The 13,801-nt window shown below is 39.1% G+C and overlaps 1 protein-coding gene across 1 annotated transcript in view; it reads right to left on the bottom strand.

The window, feature by feature from the left end:
• Positions 1–3,365: 3,365 nt before the first annotated feature.
• The window catches only part of LOC126237328 (uncharacterized), a 190,676-nt gene continuing 180,240 nt past the window's right edge, over positions 3,366–13,801 (bottom strand). Inside the window, exon 3 of the mRNA XM_049947296.1 lies at positions 3,366–6,960. Coding sequence (XP_049803253.1) covers positions 6,758–6,960 — 203 coding nt within the window. The 3' untranslated portion in view covers positions 3,366–6,757. The remainder of the gene's footprint in view (positions 6,961–13,801) is intronic.

Raw genomic sequence — 13,801 nt, 5'->3', positions numbered from 1 at the left:
AAGGAAGCCTGTTTGACATTTAAGTACCGCACTAATGTATCTTTTTATGTGCAAAATAACTAGGTCTTGAACAGATGAAATTTCTGACACTTCATTTACAGCAGCTTTTTGTGAAATATTTCAATTTTTCCTCAGATTATTCATTAAGTTTTCGTTAATTACCCTGATTACTTTAAAGCAATTAAATATTTTCATGCCAAACTAGACATCATGCTGGTCACTTTGATACCCCGTTTAACTGTTTCTCTCCCTTTGTTTGGGTATGAAAATTTGGACAAAACCTCATGGCGTAGAGTTATAGCGAGTCTTTGTTTTCGCTCTGCTCATGCGTTTACAAAAACGTATCGAGTGTTATTCATATGATAAAATAGTCCTTTCTGCGCGCTGTTATTTCCGAAATTCGTCGTTTCGATATCTTGAACCTTTTATGAGATACGACGATTTTTACGACCACTTGATTACCGAAGCGCAGGAAAGGTTCGGACGCGCCGGGAGCGACTCGTTCGCGGATATAACAACCAATTTCTCAAGAATGAAAAGAGATATAATTCCGGTCTCAACTTTAAATATATTTAGGTATATTGGTAAAATTTCCTACGCAATAATGTATGGCCTTAATTGAACTATACGGAAAGTCTACACAATGTGATTTTACCTCTGCAAATTCTTAAAAATATCGTGCAGCCATGTACTCAATTTCGTGCGGCACAGTAACTATGACGAATAACGAAAATAAATTCAGACCGTTATCGTTTATAGATATCAAGCTATAGGTTGCGACAGAATCAAATTTTTTCACCGAATAGTTTTCTTAAATTCGGATGTTACGTAATTCATAGCTGCCGTCGCGTCCGCTCCAATGCTTTGCCAAGAAGACACGTGCCTGTCGCTCTGTGTCACACGTGCTGCAGCGACAAGATTCAAACACGTTTAAATTCAAACGTCGCCAGTTGCAGTGGGAGACAGGCAGCGACACAGATGTCGCTCACGTAGGACACTTCCGTAACTACATCTGTGGTTGTGTTTTGTCGCCTGAAGCTGTCGCGCGCTGTCACTCGCTTCTGTCGCTCATGTAGGACACGGCCTTATGGCGTGGTCACGATTTTCGTGGAGGGGACCTGCACCCCTTGTTGTTTTGCGTGGCAATATCGCAACACAGGCCTATATCGATGTTTTGAGCGACTTCTTGCTTCCCACTGTTGAAAAGCAATTCGGGGATGGCGAAAATTTCTTACCTATAGTTAAATCGTTTCACATAAAACAATCATGTGTAACTTACTGATGCAGAGATTTCATCTGCAATAAGAGGTCAAGGGCGCTCTATGACAGTATGAATTTCTAGAAACAAGTATTGTTTCAGTGTACAACTGTCCTTTCAACACGATCGAGAACCTGTTCATAATACACGGTTTGTGGCGGAGTGGTTACACGACAGTTAACATCCCTGTAATGGACTGGCCTGCACGGAGTCCTGGCCTGAATCCTATAGAACACCTTTGGGATGTTTTGGAACGCCGACTTCGTGCCAAGCTTCGCCGACTGACATCGATACCTCTCCTCAATGCAGCACTGTGTGAAGAATGGGCTGCCATTCCCCAAGAAACCTCCCAGCACCTGATAGAACGTATGCCTGCGAGAGTGGAAGCTCTCATCAAGGCTAAGGGTGGGTCAACACCGTATTGAATTCTAGCATTACCAATGGAGCACGCCACGAACTTGTAAGTAATTTTCAGCCAGATGTCTGGTTACTTTTGATCACATTGTGTATCTCACCTGCTCTGCCACCATCCTTTTGAAGTCTGTACGGTCATAATTTAGCCTGTAAAAGAAATCGTTGCTGAAAAAATGATAGTTTAAAGTCTTCATTGAACATCTACATACCGGGACATGTTACTTACCTAAAGACGTAGGCAGTTGGGTGGTACGTTTCTGGCGTACCCATGCCAGGATCATGACAGTGACTGGAGACTTTGTTATGTAGTCAGGAATAAGTCTTACACTTTTAAATTTTTATGACTATTTTTAAAACATTTGCCTAACGTAATGCTCATAGAGCAAAGTGAGAAGTAAATTTTCGAAAATTAAAGTTAGACTGTTTTGTAATCAAAATTCTAGAGACACAAATCCACGTTAGTCATAGAACTTCTGCTGTCGCAGTTTAAATAATCCATGTATGTGATGTTTCGGCTTTCTCTGGTTCGTGTGGATTTTACTCCACATCCTATGGATCTATCAGCCTTTATGCAAAGTCGAAATTATTATGGCTGGGTTTAATAATATTTTATGTGCTTGCATGTGAGGTGTTTTGAATACGTGTTTGAATGTGGACTAAGAGTCAGTCGAGAGAAGCTAGGGAGTTATTTAAATTAACGGAAATTTCGAATATGGAGCGAGATCAAGATGGGGAATAATCAGGTATAGTTGAGGAGCACATGTTCTGTTACTCTATGGCAGCTTCGACTGCTCCAGAAGTGTTCTATAATATTTCAGAAGTAAAACAGTCTTGGTTGCAGGTGAAACAATATTTTTATTGATGTGTTACGCTCTTCTGCCACTGAATCATCAGAAACGTTATAGGAAAAAGAAAATCGTATTCGTCAGGGTATGGTCCTATCCCGCAGAGCTATATTGGTAGTTGAAAGATGTGCTATAATAGATTTCACTTTTTTAAATAAATTGGGACATGTCCCCATTTGTTTTGTGCATAGCTCACATATTCAAAAACTGTTATTAAAACAGTTTCATAAACCGTTAACAAGTTTTTGCAGCAATATTCTTAGACAAATGTACGTTAGTTTTCTTCTAGTTTCAAGAATCACAAACCAAGGGCACTGCTTAGTGTTAGAGTAAGTATTTACCTGGCGTCAAAAGGAGCCAAAGGAGCCAGCAGAGTTATACTGCTACTAGTGTAGCACTACGTCAAAATTTCTTCTATAAATAACAAAGGTCCATAACAGAGGATAAACTGCAGCTGGGTTATATGAAAGCAAAATAACTCTCAGTCTAAAATTAGCAGCACTTCTTGGATGTGAGGAAGATATCAATTTATGATTAAATAACAGCATAGATTAAAAAGCAGAAGCCTTTTGTTGCAGTAGGATAAGTTGTACCTTAAAAATGATTACCTTTAGTCATGTTAGAGTATCGACCTGGTTACATGTACACCAGTTCGCACATATTTGAATTCCTTCTTTTCTCTGGGAACTAGGATTATTTCTGTTTTCCCCTCATGTTGCAAAACACCTACCTTACGTGTTTTGGCTCACCTCTTCTTCTAATAACACGTCAAATTTCACTGTTTTTCACTCAACCAAAGAGTGATATACAGAAATCAGGCGTTTTATCTGTTTGGTGAAATGAAAAGATCGAGGGAAGTTTTTTATTATCACAAAATTTTATCACTCTCTATACATTATATTTCTTACAATCCAGAATATCTGGGCCCACTATTATTATTGTTATCTACATAACAACTACAATATAACATAAGCTAAATATATTGTTGAACAGAAGTCAAGATGACACTTATATAATGTTTTCAGACTATTTCGTAAGACATATGGCTGACACTGGAGATCTGTCAAAAATTTCTGTTTGGAAGAAATTTTCACAGCTCTGAGATCCCAAATTGTCAGAATTTTAATTTTAGCTTCCTAACTATTGTACAAGTAAGAAAAGATTTTCATTCACACTAAGAACTGAAATAAATCTGTGCATTACTGAGAATTGTAGTACTATGTGGCAAATATTTCATGGAAAATAATAAGTTTATAATCTAACAATGGAAAATCCAGGATGGAATAACAATATGGGAAGGATAGATTGCTACTCACCACATAGAGAAGATGCTGAGCCACAGACAGGCCCAATGAAAAAGACTGCTAAATCATTAGAGCTTTCCAACAAAGTCCTTCCTCCAAAACAGAAAGCACACACACATTCACACAAGCACAAGTCACACAAAAATAACCACAGTCTCTGAGCATTGGGCCCAGACAACCATTCCCAAGGGCCCAGAGACAGTAGTCATGTGTGAGTGAGTTGTGCTTGTGTAAAAGTGTCTGTGTTTTCTATTGTGAGAGAAGGAATTTGTCCAAAAACTTCAGTATTCTACCAGTCTGTGACTCAACACCTCCTCTATGTGGGGAGCAGCAACCTATCCCTTCCATATTGAAGTTTAAAATCTAGTCACTTTAATGACTGTTAAATTGATAGACAGATCCAGATGAAGTTGTAAATATATTTCACATGGTTTTTCAGTAATGAGAGATATGAAATACCAGTGCTTAGACTCGTATGATGTTTGCAACAGTTGATGGTTAGCAGCAGATGAAAATATTCAATAAAACTAAATGTTTTTGTGTATTACGTTCTGAGGAAAATATTACAGATATTTCATGATTTTCTCTGCAGATTATTTGCCACAATTAATGACAATTCATTATTTTTGGCCAACAGTCCTCTTACACCTTGGATTTTTCACGATTTTGCATGTAATATTTTGAAAACAATACAGTTGTAAAACATTTTATATTATTCTCTGTAGAAAATTCACTGCAATATGAACTAGACATTCTTTGTTATTTCATTGTCAGTTGGTGTTATACAATAAATATCTTATTTCATTTCTAGTTTGTCTGTTTTCCCTTGTAAGTAAATGAGTTTGTAGTCAAATTTCCATTACAAGGTCAAATGTTTGCATCACTTTTCATTTAAAAAATTAGGGGCACGATGGCAGATAAAACAGTTTTTACAATATGATTTAACTTCTTTCTATATCATGCATGTTAGTCAATAGACGACATAAATTAATTCATAGATGTAGGTTTGAATTCTCATCCTTTCTGTACTGTTGACTTCTAGAGCATCAACAGAAACCATTCTGATATTATAACAAAACTATTCAAAGATTCTGTTTAATTTACAATATATTATGGATGATTGAATGGTCTGTCTCCTGGTGAAGTGCAGAGGAAAGGTTGAATTTCATGGATGAAAAGGAATGCCACCTAGTCACATATGAAAATCCAAAATGTTGGAGCATGACTTGGTGACCGGGCCTTAGTTCAAGGCAAACTCCATCCTTATACCTTTGTCTGTTATACATTATTTGTAATAAGACAATGATACAAAACATGAGAAATAGACAATAATTGGCACATAGCTATTATTCAATTTAAATATAATATATGACTGAGCACCATCAAAATAATCATTACTGAACATCTCAGATTTTAAATTTTGTCATTTTAGTTTTAGCAGGTGTTTTATCATTAATCTACACCACTAAGCGAAAATTTCTTACCTATAGTTAAATCGTTTCACATAAAACAATCATGTGTAACTTACTGATGCAGAGATTTCATCTGCAATAAGAGGTCAAGGGCACTCTATGACACAGTATGAATTTCTAGAAACAAGTATTGTTTCAGTGTACAGCTGTCCTGCAATTAACTCTTTTCTTTGTAATGAGAGTTGATTGTACATCACCTAAATATTAATATGTCAAACAAAATAAACAATAAAAACAACTCACTGCAGATGTATATGATTAGTGTTACACAAGTAGCAACAAAGTGAGCATTTTTGTTTCGATAGAATTGTTTCAAGCACTTCATAACATCAACAAATCTAATATATCTGTAATTCCTTTGTAAAGCAGGATATGAATCAGCATTTACCAACATTACAGAATGTAGTCAGTAATAACATATTCTCCTATAGATAAATTGTTTCATAACATTTACAATGCATTATTTTGACATAAATTTCAATTTTATTGATCTGTTTTATTACATTGGTGAATAATGTTATTGTCCTATTAACAATGAATGCCACTCACTCACAACACATATAATCTACTGGACAAGGCAGGTTATTTTTGAACACAGAAGAATTGGTGTAATGACCAAAATTCAGTCTGCAGATTCCCTGCATTAAGTCACTTTTTCTAATTGCTATAATGCCAATCTGGCTTTGAATTATTTTTTTCTGCACTCAGTAATCTTTAGTAGTGCAGTTGACTAAAATAAAAGTTTGTATTAAAATGAAATTTGCAGATTGGAAATTTATTGTAAAAAGTCATTTTTGCATTATATATAAAACAGAACATATTCGTGAAGATTTCTCTATAATATCAATGCTGGCTGTGACATGATGTTTCATCTTCTTTATCAATTCAGTGAAGCAGCAAAATTGTATGATATCTTGGTGATAATGTGTAATATCTGAGTACAGTTTATTCACTATGGTATTTTTCATGTGGCTGTAAAGTATAATCCTGTGTGGGCTGAGGTCATATACAAAATTACAGAGCAAGAATATTCTAGTAATACGGTCACAAAATGACATGAAATGGTGTGTCTTAAAGTTACAGTTACCTTCTGTTGAATAAATGCATCAGAAAAGCATAAGTTCAAAATGTAACCAACTGCAAAAAACCAATATAAAAATAATGCACTGTTGCTTTTTTATTTTTGGGTTTAAAAATAGGTTTGTGCATCACTATTGGAAATGAAAATAATGGTTTTGTGCAAACATGTTCCCACGAAGATAATAAATTTGTAACAATAAATATGCACAGTTTGTAAGATGAAGGCAGTAAAGAGGGAAACATGCTTTTCACAAACAAAATTTTCATCAAAGATGAAGAAGCATATTTTGCTTACAAACAGAATGTCCCACATGTGGTGAAAGAACCATATTGTTGTTGTGGGTATAATGATTATTTGCTGTTCTGTAGTCAATAGCACTAAGTTCAGAATAAAAATCTGGCAATATTGAACACAAGTACAGCCATAGTACTTGCACTAGTGAAAGATATTGGAGCGGAGTTGCAAAGAGGCTTGTCACATGAACACACTTCCTGTCGACCACCAAACCCAGAGCGGTGATAGCAAGCATTTTGGTAGTTTGAGTCATCCCATCCGCAAGTTCGAATGATGCGCTTCTCTGGCTTATCTGCAAAAAAAGGGAACAAAGTGTACAATAACTGAACAGTAGAGTAGTGTGAGATATTGTGCAATTATAAGTGAATCAATTGACTACATAAAGTTAAATAGTGTTCCCTATTTGTATCGTTATTTTACATAAAAGTCACATGAAGTTTGGTAGGAATTATCACAGTCAGTCTGTATTTTATGTTTCATAAAGGATGTGCTTCCAAAAATTTGCGTATGGGATAATCATTCAGTTACTGGATAGAATGTAATACGGAGTAGTGGCTGCTAGTACACAAATGAAGGTTTTCATTGCGTCAGCATGCGCCGTGGCAGATTAATAGACTTTAAACAATGTGCTGCTTAAGAGAGTGCACAATGAGGTAATAAATAAAACTTTTTATTCATATTGTATACACAGCACTGAAACTACCACTGCAGATATAAGAAAACTTTTATGATTCTTGTTTTCTCCACCTAGTTATGTATGCAGTATGTGGCATTTCCTCCTGAGCAAAAAAATAGTTAGTGAAAAAGAATGTCAGACGCATCTACAGAATAATAAACATGAATATTATAGGCCACATTAAAAAAGTGCAATCAAGAAAACCAACAAAATTTCAAACTGTAATGGTCTGTCATGAGTACAACATTTATCAAACAACTGACATCTCTGCTATCAGATTTAGCAAGACACAAAATAGTTACAACCACAAACACACACACACACACACCCTTATAACACCGGGTCCGACAGCCGATCAGTTCCAGTCATTCCACTAGGAAGGAGGTACACAGCTCGTGTTGGCTGTAGTTCAACCATGTCTAGACGGTCAATAACGCGGTTCGATCGCGTCCACATTGTTACTTTGTGCCAGGAAGGGCTGTCAATAAGGGAAGTGTCCAGGTGCCTCGGAGTGAACTAAAGCAATGATTATGCCTCGGAGAAATCCTGACAGCAATGTCACCATTACTGCTTTTCCTGAAGTCACAGGATGTCGTGCTACGACTCAAACTGTGCACAATAGGCTGCATGATGTACAACTTAACTCCCGATGTCCATGGCGAGGTCAATCTTTGCAACCACGACACCATGCAGCGCGGTACAGATGCGTCCAACAACATGCCGAATGGACCGCTCAGGAATGGCATCATGTTCTCTTCACCGATAAGTGTCGCATATGCCTTCAAGCAGACAATCGTCGGAGACGTGTTTGGAGGCAGCCCGGTCAGGCTGAACGCCTTAGACACACTGTCCAGCGAGTGTAGCAAGGTGGAGGCTTCCTGCTGTTTTGGGGTGGCATTATGTGGGGCCGACGTACGCTGCTGGTGGTCATGGAAGGCGCCGTAACGTCTGTAAGATACGTGAATGCTATCCTCCGACCGATAGTACAACCATATCGGCAGCATACTGGCGAGGCATTCGTCTTCATGGACGACAATTCGCGCCCCCATCGTTCACATCTTGTGAAAGACTTCATTCAAGATAACGACATCGCACGACTAGAGTGGCCAGCATGTTCTGCAGACATGAACCCTTTCGAACATGCTTGGGATAGTTGGAAAAGGGATGTTAATCGACGACGTGACCCACCAGCCACTCTGAGGGATCTACGCCGAATCGTCGTTGAGGAGTGGGACTATCTGGACCAACAGTGCCTTGATGAACTTGTGGATAGTATGCCACGACGAATACAGGCATGCATCAGTGCAAGAGTACGTGCTACTGGGCATTAGATGTACCTGTGGGTACAGCAATCTAGACCACCACCTCTGGAGGTCTCGCTATTTGGTGGTACGACATGCAATGTGTGTTTTTCATGACCAATGAAAAGGGTGGAAATGATGTTTATGTTTATCTCTATTCCAATTTTCTGTATAGGTTCCGGAACTCTCGGAGGCGAGGTGATGCAAATTTTTTTTGTTTCTGCAGCTCTCAAAGGCTGTTTCCGCCTTTGCCTTTGGTGCAGATTTGATTTGGAGTGCATTAAAATGGCGGTAGTCCAGGAGAAGGTGCAGTGTGTTATCTGGTATGCAGAATACAAATCTGCGTCAAAGTAGTGCAGAATTATCGAAGCCAGTATGGGAGGTCACCACTGAAAAAAAAAAAAAAACATAATGAAGCAGTTCAAAAACTTTAAAGAGACAGGATGTGTCGAAGACTTTTCTTGAAGTGGACATCACCCTGTGTCTCAATCACGTGTTGACAGAGTGCAAGGTGTATTTCAACGCAGCCCCCAGAAGTCAATTAGTCGTGCTTCATGCGAACTGCAGGAACCAAGATCAACTGTCCAGCTTTCCTGAGAGGTGGATGGGCTGTGATGGTCCCATCGCATGCCCTGCATTCCTTCCCAGGGTCACGCCATTGGACTTCTTTTTGCGGGCCTAAGTCAATAATTGTGTGTACACAACACCAGTCAATGACACTGCTACCGTTCATGCATGTGTCACTGAAGTAATCAGAACTGCTGATACTGCAATTCTGACCTCAATATAGGCAGAATTCGAATATCACTTTGATGTCCTACAGTCGACAAATGGAGTACGCATTGAAATTATGGCATAGAAGGAAAACATCAGAGCCACTAAACGTTTTACAACAAACCAGAGCGCTGTATCTGTAGCAGTTACAATTTTTTGCAAATTATAGAGGGACTTTAAGGACGTTTTCGAAATTATAGTGGGACATTATGAGCACCCCTGTGTTATTAACCTGTGTCTTACTATGCATACATGCTCTATCTCTAAAACTAGTTTCAGCAGTCACAGAAAAACGACTGTCTAGACTGGATTGGAAAAGAAAGGAAATCCAAATTCTGGAAAAGAAAGTAAATAACCTGAGGTTTGCCGATGATACTGTGCTACTTTCAAATCGTGTAGAACAGCTTCAGATTTTGGCTAACGAAATTTCGTTAGTCTTTTCTGAAGCTGGCCTAAAAATGAACTGTGATAATCCCATGATCATGATGAGTGAATGGATACCGGAGGGAAATATATCTGTTGGAAGTACATGTCTGCAAACGGTTACAGAATATGTCAATCTGGGTCAACTTGTAAATATGAAAGGAGGCCGAAAACCCAGAGATATTTCGACGTATTAAATTATGCTGGAAGCTTATGGAATATATTCTTTGGTTTTGAAGAGTAAGATATCAGCTGAGCTGAAGAGAACAATTTTTGACCAGGTATACTATCAGTAATAACTTATGGCTGTGAGACATGAAATGAATTCATTGTTATAAACCTAAGAGTGACTCAAACAGGAATGGAAAGATCAATGTTGGGCTACAGAAAAAGAAAGGCAGGAAGAAAGCAGTGGATATCAGACGGACAACAAAGAACAGGGATATAATGGAAAGAGTGAGTAGCTTGAAATGGCAGTGGACTGGTCATGTCACTCAAAGAAAAGATGGCAGATGGTCAAATCAAGTACTACACTGGAGCCCAATTTACCATAAAAGACCAAGGGGAAGACCACCGGACATATGGAACAGAGACTTAAGAAAGATAGCGCGGCTGAACTGGCAACAGGAAGCTTATGACAAGTAGAAATAGAAGGAGCTGCAGGGATTCTATTTTGCACGCCGACTCAAAGAGGCGACCATCAGGTAATCGAACTGGCTGATGATGATGATGATGATGCCAATGATGACGCACACATGATATGTATTTAAAATTATAACATTGATTACTTGGAAATGTTTATACATGGGTAAATGAGTAAGTCTAAACCTGAATATCGCCACAAGAAGACTTTACTCGTACTGTTTATTGGATCAGTTATCGAGCCCGACAGACGCTATTCATTCCTCCACTGTCATATATACTTTCTCTTGAAGGTACAAGTCTGTTCAGGCAACCTAAGTAGACACGACCATAAAAGAACTGTAATACTATTTACAGGTTTCTTAAACCGACATTTATGGAAAACGTCTACAGCCTGGCTGACATTCTTCCACCGAATATTTGCCGAAAAGTATCCGTTGTTAGTGATAGATGAAATGAAATGTGCGCTATGCGTGTATCCAAAACTCCAATACGAAGTACTCGGAGAAATACAGCAACCAGTCACTTTTTATATAGCTTTGTTTGTGTCAAGACGCTTTTACTTATAAGGGGCAGTCAAATGAAAACGAGACGGACGGAAAAAAAGTAAGTAAACTTTTTATTATTTCAAAAGCAATCGACGTAACTGTTAATACTGCGCCAGAGCTTTCATGGAAAAATGTTTGTGGTTTCCTACGGAACTGTTATTGTACTGAGGCGAGCACCTCTTCGTCCGAAGCAAACTGACGGCCACGAATGTCTTCTTCAGGGCTCCAAAAAGATGGAAACCACACGGGGAGAGATCGGAACTGAATGCAGGATGTTCAAGGGGTTCCCATCGCAGTGTAGTCGGAACAACGTTGGCAACATGAGGGCGGGCATTATCCTGAAACAAAATGGTGCTCTCCCTCAACATCTGGGACTTTGCGCGCTTCAGTTTTTGCGAAGTGTGCGCGTACCGCTGTGCGTTAAATGGGGCGCCATGTTCCAGAAAGTCAATGAGTAGCGCGCCTCTCAGTCAAAGAAAAGGATCATCTTGATTTTCCCTGAGCTGGCGTGCATGGCTTTGAATGTTTTCGTCGCGGTGACTCCATGTGCTCGCACGGCTGGCTTTGACGTTCACTCTCCGGCTCAAAATGATGCCATCATATTCCATCTCCCGCGACAATAGGGGATAGGAAAGACATTCGTGGCTGCCGATTTGCATCAGAAGAGGAGATGCACGCCTGGGTACTATCATCGTTTCGTGGGCAACCGCAAATGTTTTCCCATGAAGGCACTGACCGTCTTATCTTACAGTTGGATAAATACATTAACAGCTATGGCGATTACTTTTGAAATAAACAGTTTATTTAATTTTTTCCATCTCTATCATTTCATCTGAATTCCACTTATACTGTACTTGCACGGGGCAAGAGCCCTATCGACCACACGCCTACTTTACGAGCCTCTTCCATTTCTTTCTATCGAGTGCACTGTTTGTCCATTTGGTGATGATGCTCATTCTAGCTGTGTCCTCTCTGATGATATTTCGTCTTCCTATTCTGAATCTTCCCCTTCTTTTAGTTCCATCTATTGTCCCGCAGAATGCCATAATATGTAATATGTTCTCCGTCATTTTTGCTACATGACTAGCCAAGTTCAGCCTTCTCTTCTTTAGCATTTCGACAGTATTAGATATTTGTACAGTTCTCGTAATTCTTCATTTTTTTCTCGTTTTCCATTCCATGTTGTTTTCATTAGTATTTTTTTAGAATTTTTCTTTCGAATCTTAACAGTATTTCTTCATCTTTATTTCCAAATAACTTACTATAGCTTCAAATTCGCATAATGTTACCTGTGCAACATGCGATTGACACAAACGAATTCTGAAATTAGTGCTAAGTAATCTCTTCCTTAAGATTTTGATACAACTAAAAAGTTTTTTGTTCGCTGCTGCTAGACGGGTATCTGTTTCTACATCCATTCTGTTGTTGCTAGAAAGCTTCTCCAAATACTTGAAGCGGTCAACTGTTTGAAACTGAAACAGTCTACAGCCAAAGATGCATGACTTTGGATTTTCTTTCTTATGGGCAGATAATCATTCTTTTCTTCATTAATACGTAACCCTATCTTCTCAGCGAATCTGTAATAATTTTGCATCATTCTGATTAATTCTGTCTTGGAACTATTTATTAATGGTACATCATATGCGTAAGCAAGTCTAGTAATGTTCACCTTCTGCAGTTGGATACCTCGTGGATTATTACTGATCTTGCCGGCCGCTGTGGCCGAGCGGTTATAGGCGCTTCAGTATGGAACCGCGCGTTCCCTACGGTCGCAGGTTCGAATCCTGCCTCGGGCATGAATGTGTGTGATGTCCTTAGGTTAGTTAGGTTTAAGTAGTTCTAAGTTCTAGGGGATTGATGACCTCAGACGTTTGAACCAGTTATTACTGATCTTCTCTAAGATGATGTCAAATAAAACAGGCAAAATGGCGTTCTCTTTTCTCAGTCCAGCGTGCACCTTAAGAATTTCAGCTTGTCCTGCAGATGTCTTTGTTCGACATAAAGTTACGTCTATTCACATTTTAACTAAACTGATCAATTCTGATGGTATTCAAATTCCCTCTTTATACACTGACTCAAAAAAATCGGAGCACCAAAAAAATAATTAACGTAGAGTAATGAAATTTTGGGAATACATTTGTCTAGGTCAAGTACTTAAGCGATTAACATTGCAAGATCACGGTTAAATATAAGCGCGAGATAAGGCATTATAAATGTAAAATGCTGGTACATTAATAACCAGTAACGGAAATGCCGTGTGGCTATGGCCTCCCGTCGGACAGACCGTTCGCCTTGTACAAGTCTTTCGAGTTGACGCCACGTCGGCGACTTGCGTCACGATGGGGATGAAATGATGATAAGGGCAACACAACACCCAGTCCCTGAGTGGAGAAAGTCTCCACCCTAGCCGGGAATCGTACCCGGGCCGTGAGGTATGACATTCCGTCGCGCTGATGACTCAGCTACCAGGGGCGGGCATCAACAACCGGTGTAACCACCAGTATGTTGAATGTAAAAATACGAACGTACATGCATTGTGCTGTACACTTGCCAGATTACAGTTTGCGGGGTGGAGATCCATGCCTGTTACACTTTATAATTCAAAGAGTTCAAATGTGTGTAAAATCTTATGGGAATTAACTGCTAAGGTCATCAGTCCCTAAGCTTACACCCTACTTAACCTAAATTATCCTAAGAACAAACACACACATCCATGCCCGAGGGAGGACTCGAACCTCCGCCGGGACCAGCCGCGCAGTCCATGACTGC

This window comes from Schistocerca nitens, chromosome 2, assembly GCF_023898315.1.
Source record: "Schistocerca nitens isolate TAMUIC-IGC-003100 chromosome 2, iqSchNite1.1, whole genome shotgun sequence".
Classification (NCBI taxonomy): Eukaryota; Metazoa; Arthropoda; class Insecta; order Orthoptera; family Acrididae; genus Schistocerca; species Schistocerca nitens.
The sequence above is the reverse complement of the archived record's forward strand: the minus strand, read 5'-3'. Positions and strand labels throughout refer to the sequence as shown.